The sequence below is a fragment of the Rhagoletis pomonella genome, unplaced genomic scaffold (assembly GCF_013731165.1).
Source record: "Rhagoletis pomonella isolate Grant_MI unplaced genomic scaffold, Rhpom_1.0 Rhpom_scaffold_01681, whole genome shotgun sequence".
Lineage (NCBI taxonomy): Eukaryota > Metazoa > Arthropoda > Insecta > Diptera > Tephritidae > Rhagoletis > Rhagoletis pomonella.
This window is the reverse complement of record NW_023460235.1, coordinates 25,178-31,083: the sequence shown is the minus strand read 5'-3', so window position 1 is coordinate 31,083 and position 5,906 is coordinate 25,178. Positions and strand designations below refer to the sequence as shown.

The following is a 5,906-nucleotide window of genomic DNA, read 5'->3' as shown; positions in this document are numbered from 1 at the left end:
AGTACAAAATAAACATATTTAAACAGGACAGGACTTTTTGCATAAACCAAATATGTATTGCAAACAATGACAGAAAGCTTGCTAACTTCTATTTTACTTAACAATTCCTCTTTATAATAACGTAACATTCTACTAAAAATGCTCGCATAAGAATGAATCCATAACACATAATATGGTACACTTTTTTAAACATACCTTATGTAGGCACATATTTATATGCGTATACAAGCACAACCTTTTTAAGTAGAGCGTTCAAAACCAGGACAACACCTCTTATAAAGGTTCATAAATAGCAATAAGGCATGCCACAGAGTAGAATGGAATTATCCAATTGTATGTACTCACAAAAACACAAGGCATTACAATCCACAATGGCTTATTACGCCACATACATATGCATCTGTGTACATTCGTATGTACCTATGCATATTTATGTGGGTTTGAATGTACATAGAAAGGGGTGTGAATAAGATCCAACAGAAAAACAAGTAATAGTCTGTATAAAGCATTGTGCATTTCTGGTTGGTTGTGTGTAATGATATGGCTTTTTATTCTTTTCGGTCTCAACTGTTTAGAGCCGTCACAGTCCAATATGAGTATGTGTGAGAGTGCTTTTGCTTTTGCTGGCTGAATGGTGTCGTCAGTGTGTCTGAGATTTTCGTTAACTACATCGAAATGTTTATGTTAGTGTTATTCATACTATCGTTTAGATTTCCGCGCACAATCAATGAAGAGAGATGAAAGATATTAACGCGTGTTGTGCAAACTATGTCGAACATGTTTTACCGTCGGACAATTTGAATTCAATAAAGTACGACTGAAAATGAAGTGATCATGTTAAGGCTATGAAATGCATTACCTAAATAAAATAAAAAGTTAAGTGCTACTTTTTAAACAGATTTTTAGTGTGGAACTATGCCAAGACCTTCGCGTGAATCATATGGCGATCAAAAGCCTCCCTATTCGTATATTTCATTAACAGCAATGGCAATTTGGGATTCACCTGAAAAAAATGTTACCACTCAGTGATATTTATAAATTTATTATTGATCGTTTTCCTTATTACCGTAAGAATACACAGCGTTGGCAAAATTCATTGCGTCACAACCTCAGCTTTAATGATTGCTTCATAAAGGTTCCTCGAAGTCCAAACCGCCCCGGTAAAGGTGCGTACTGGACACTTCATCCACAAGCGCTAGATATGTTTCAGAATGGCAGCTTACTGCGGCGTCGGAAACGTTTTAAGTTACGCAAACATGATAAAGATTATTTAAAGGAGGAACTAGCCACGTGGACAAACCTTCATCGTCTTATTTTTAACAGCAGCAATGCACAAAACGCAACAGTATCCTCGGTAAAATTTCCACTTGCTGGTGACCCCGCACTATATTCACCCAATTTATCGGCAACATCTTCATTGACTGAACATTTAGATGTAATGGCACATCTAGTTCCGAATTCATCAACTTCTGCATTTTCATTGGGACCAGGATATCCGCAAACCACTATAGCGACTAGTACTCATGCAACATTCCAGACCTTCATACCACAAACTCGGGTATTATCTCCTATGCTGGACGTAACAACTGTCATTAGCAAATACCGACCAAAACGTTCTTTTACTATTGAAAGTCTAATAACACCTGATAAACTAGATTCAGTATCTTTAAAAAGTGTAAACAGTGATAAACCGATCTGCGTCGAAGTTTTTGACAACATAGAACAGCATGCTATCGAATCGAACCGCCAAATGTTACCTCAACTCGATTCAGTTATTAACGACGAAATGAGATACAAACAACTGCCTCCGTTGCACACTATCACTTCAACTACGAGTTTGCCATTTCTTCATTATACAACAGGGCCTAATAACATCAATTTGGAACATTGCAGAAACATTACTTCGATCTACGACATTCCAGTGCATCCGGTTTTAATGATGAAATCGCCAGTAGAAAGCTTAGAACCTTCGTATTATGGGAATGTAGATCTATCAACTAGCCAGCACACAACAGCCCATACGCAGCATAGACTAAGTTCCAGCTTACGAACTGTATGACGTCACTAATATAATTTTGTGTACATTGGGCTAGGCTGTGACATGCAATTTTTCGTCATGTCACTGTTTAGCTGCATAGGTCACTAGCACTGAAATTTATAGATGCGAGATAACTTGCAATCGGTGTGCTGACCAACAGAACTGATTTTGTTTGTACACAAATTACTTAGTAACGTAACCTTTGAGAAAAAATGCGCGGCAAAAAATTTCATAATTTCAATAATTATTTAGTTCCTAGTGGCTCATAATCTACAAATGTAACATATTAACGCTATGACAGTAATTTAAATCTCATTATTAAATTGTCAATTTTATGAAACAAACACTCGCATTGAAAATCGTTTAGCTGTATTAGTTAAGAAGAATCTAGTCCAATAACAAAGTAGTTAAAGTTGTACATAGGTGGGTTTTGATATTTTAATGAAGGCAATATTGTGCTGTCCTGGAATTACTTTTTATTTTTTAAGTGCATATGTACTAGAGATGGGCACGGGCCTAAATTTTCAGGCCCGGCCCGGCACGAGTGCAAAATCAACTTTCAAAAACACGCACGAGCCCGCACGTTAAGAATTTCAGTGGGGCCCGGCCCGGCGGGACACGTCCCAGTCCGGAAATAAAGAGCAAGTTTTTTATTGTATGTATACATAATTTTGTGTTTATGTATGTATATTTACTTAAGCGAATCAATTTTTTACATCAAAGATTTTTATAATATATTTTTTGGGAAGTAAAAAAAGTGAAAGGTATTTTATGTACAGATATGTAAATAAAACTACTAAGTATCTTATTTTTTCTATCGGTTTCCAAATATTTCCTTTTTTGCTCTTCTCTTATCAAAAGAGGTTTAAATATGTACAATTTTTTTTTTTTTTTTTATAAAAACAAAAGCTTATCTAAATTTGCAGTATTAGCAACGGGCTTTTTCGTGCTTTTATGAAATTTTACTGAACGCCCATGCACGCATGAGTTCGTGCTGACAGCAAATATTCCGGCCCGTACCCGCGGGCTTACGCAGGGGCCCGCCGGGCCTCTGCCAAAAGCCCGGCCCGTGCCCATCTCTAATATGTACATAAGAGGCCAAGAGAAAAAAGGATCTATAAATGCGGTCTTTTACTAAAAAGTTCATTGCACCAACGTGATGCTACATATTTGAGTAAAATAATACTAATAGGCGTGCCTCGAGCTATTATCGTTTCAATTTTAGTTATTTATTTTAAGCTGCACCTCAACTTATTTTGAAATGTCAGTTAGGCTACTCTGGCCCTCATGGCGTCATATGTATACCGATAAAATGTTTACACAGCGTAAGAGAAAGTTCCAAACAACGTCTAGTTTCCTACCGGAAAGCGTATTTCCTTAAATTATTATAATTTGTTATGTTGCTCAGACCTCAAATCTAATTGATAGTAGAACGCATCTCTAAATACTCGCGGCCACAAAAAAGATGCATATTAAAAATGAAAACCTCCCATGACAGTCAGACTTTATGGCAAGTTTCAGTTAGCTTATTTAAATACACTAAAGCTAAAGCTCTTATAATATAAAACTATGATCTAAGAAATGAATAAAATTGCTGTTTTTATTAATATTGAAATGTTTGCAAGGAATACTACTAGATGTGTCCTAGAACAGTGGTTCCCAAACTTTTAAGATAATGGAACCCACACTAAATACCTGTCATTTTATGGAACCACACATCACATTATTATAAATCAAAGGCACTTCTGTTTAAAAATGGATTAAAAATTACTACTGGAAATAGTGTACTACTTTAACTTTTAATGTGAAGAATGAAATTGTTTCACTATTTTATTAATTACACTGTACGACAGCCGAAACCCGCACTACTTTGTTAACATTTTCTGAAAGTATACCCATCCAGTAATAAAACACTCGATGGATTTGCAGGAGTTAGTTCGTATTTTTATTTTATGTCCCACTAAAGTTTTCATATCCCGGAATAAGTAGTTTAAAAAAAGTGGAAAAAATTGTTAAAATAAATGTCTGAGCGAAATGTAAGGCTAAGACGTATTGAGTAAAATAGCGTGGTAAATATTTTCGTAGAAGATTTTAACCCATTAGCTCCCGCCTGAAAGAGTCGATTTGACCCCTACTTCAAGAAACCCTTCAAAAAGCAAATTTGGAAGTCGTTAAAGGATTGATGTGTTCTACAAAATTATTCTTAGGGAAATTTTAATACAGGTCTTCTCAGGCAAAAACTTCAGGTCACCAACGTAAAAGTCTCTAAAAAATTTAACAAAAACAAATAATTTTTAGCAAAAAAAAAACCGACTTCAACTCCCATATAAAAAAATATATATATATATATATATCTCATGATCCACTGATCGGATCTCAACCAGATTAGTATGGGACCACCTCTGAGATACTACATTTCCGATGCAAAAAGAATTATCGGTTAACGTGGTCCAAAGTTATGCGGTAACATACATAAAAAACAAAAAAAAAAAAACAAAAAATATTCCGACGAACTGATAACCTTCTCCTTTTTTGGAAGTCGGTTAAAAAACTATGCCATTCCTCCCGATTTTAAAAACCGAACATCTTTGGAAAATAGGATTTGTAGACCCATGGGCGTAGCCAGAACGAAATTTAGGGGAGGGTCCTATAAGGGTTGCCAACCGTACTATATTATATAGTATTATACTATTTTTTGGGTCTGCGTTCTATACACCGTTGGAAAATATATAGTATGCAAAAATACTATATTTCTTCAGTTATAAATATAAATATATTTCAGTAATTTTCAAGAAAGAAATGTTTTAAAATGGATGACATTTATACTGAAATACCAATATTAAAAGAAATATACCTTAAAACAAAGGGTCCACAGATCAAAAATGGCAAGATTTTTAAAGTAAAAAATCTATAGTTAACTGCCGATTCTGAGTTAACTACGCACTGTGAATTTGGTCCTTAGTAGGGATGGCACGATTAATCGAATAACCGATTATAATCGGTTATTTTAATTTGGTTAACGATTTAATTCTATCGAAATTTTCCTTTCGATTAATCGAGCGATTAACCGATTAATTTTGAAAATAATCGAAAAGAAATCATCAAAAACTGACTACTTTACTCACACAATAATGTATGCATCAAAATTCCTTAACAAAATTGGCATTCTTACTCAGTAATATTAGCAAGAATAAAAGTGTCCACTCTACTCGGTACATATACATATCGCACACCGTCTTCAAAAGAATCGTAACTCAAAATTTGGCATTTTTGAGATTATGCGCTAAAAATGTGCACAGAGATTTTATTTACCTTTCAGCAAAGCTGGAGCAAATTTTTGTTATAATTTGTTAAAAAAAAAACCCTAAGGTTGTTTCTGACCAACGTATTATTTTGAGTTGTGACTCTTTTGGAGACGGTTTGCGATATTTGTATAATTTTACTAGTTGGGAGATTTTTCACATTCTCGTATTCTGCAAATTTTTTAAACGATATTTCTGCAAAAAACCGCAACACAAGTTTAACCTAAATAACAACTAAAAAATCACAACGCAGGTATCCACATATTTTAATTTTATTACAAGTGATACTTCAATCTTGCAAGTTTTTCTACAAAAATTTAATGGCCTACAAAACTGCATACTGAAAATCTTTCTAAGAAATCTAATAAAAAGCTCGAATTTTTGAGCTTAATGTCTTTGCTAAAGAAAAAGCTGTATTTAAAAAACAAAACCGCAAATTAAATGACAAAAAAAATTCTTCTGGGCGCCTATAATTTTGACAAGGGGTGTATAACAGATGGTTTGCTACTTTATATCTTTCTATTTATTGTTTCTCGTAGTTTTTAGTTTTCTTGATTGTTTGCGCA

General features: G+C 34.3%; 1 protein-coding gene across 1 annotated transcript; it reads left to right on the top strand.

Annotated features, from left to right (window-relative positions):
* The first annotated feature begins 609 nt into the window (after window positions 1-609).
* LOC118752598 (fork head domain-containing protein FD4-like) lies at window positions 610-2,580 on the top strand. The gene is given in 2 exon segments (XM_036487488.1): window positions 610-1,008; window positions 1,010-2,580. Coding segments are annotated over 2 exon segments (1,143 nt in total). The 5' UTR covers window positions 610-915; the 3' UTR covers window positions 2,060-2,580.
* The last annotated feature ends 3,326 nt before the right edge of the window (window positions 2,581-5,906 follow it).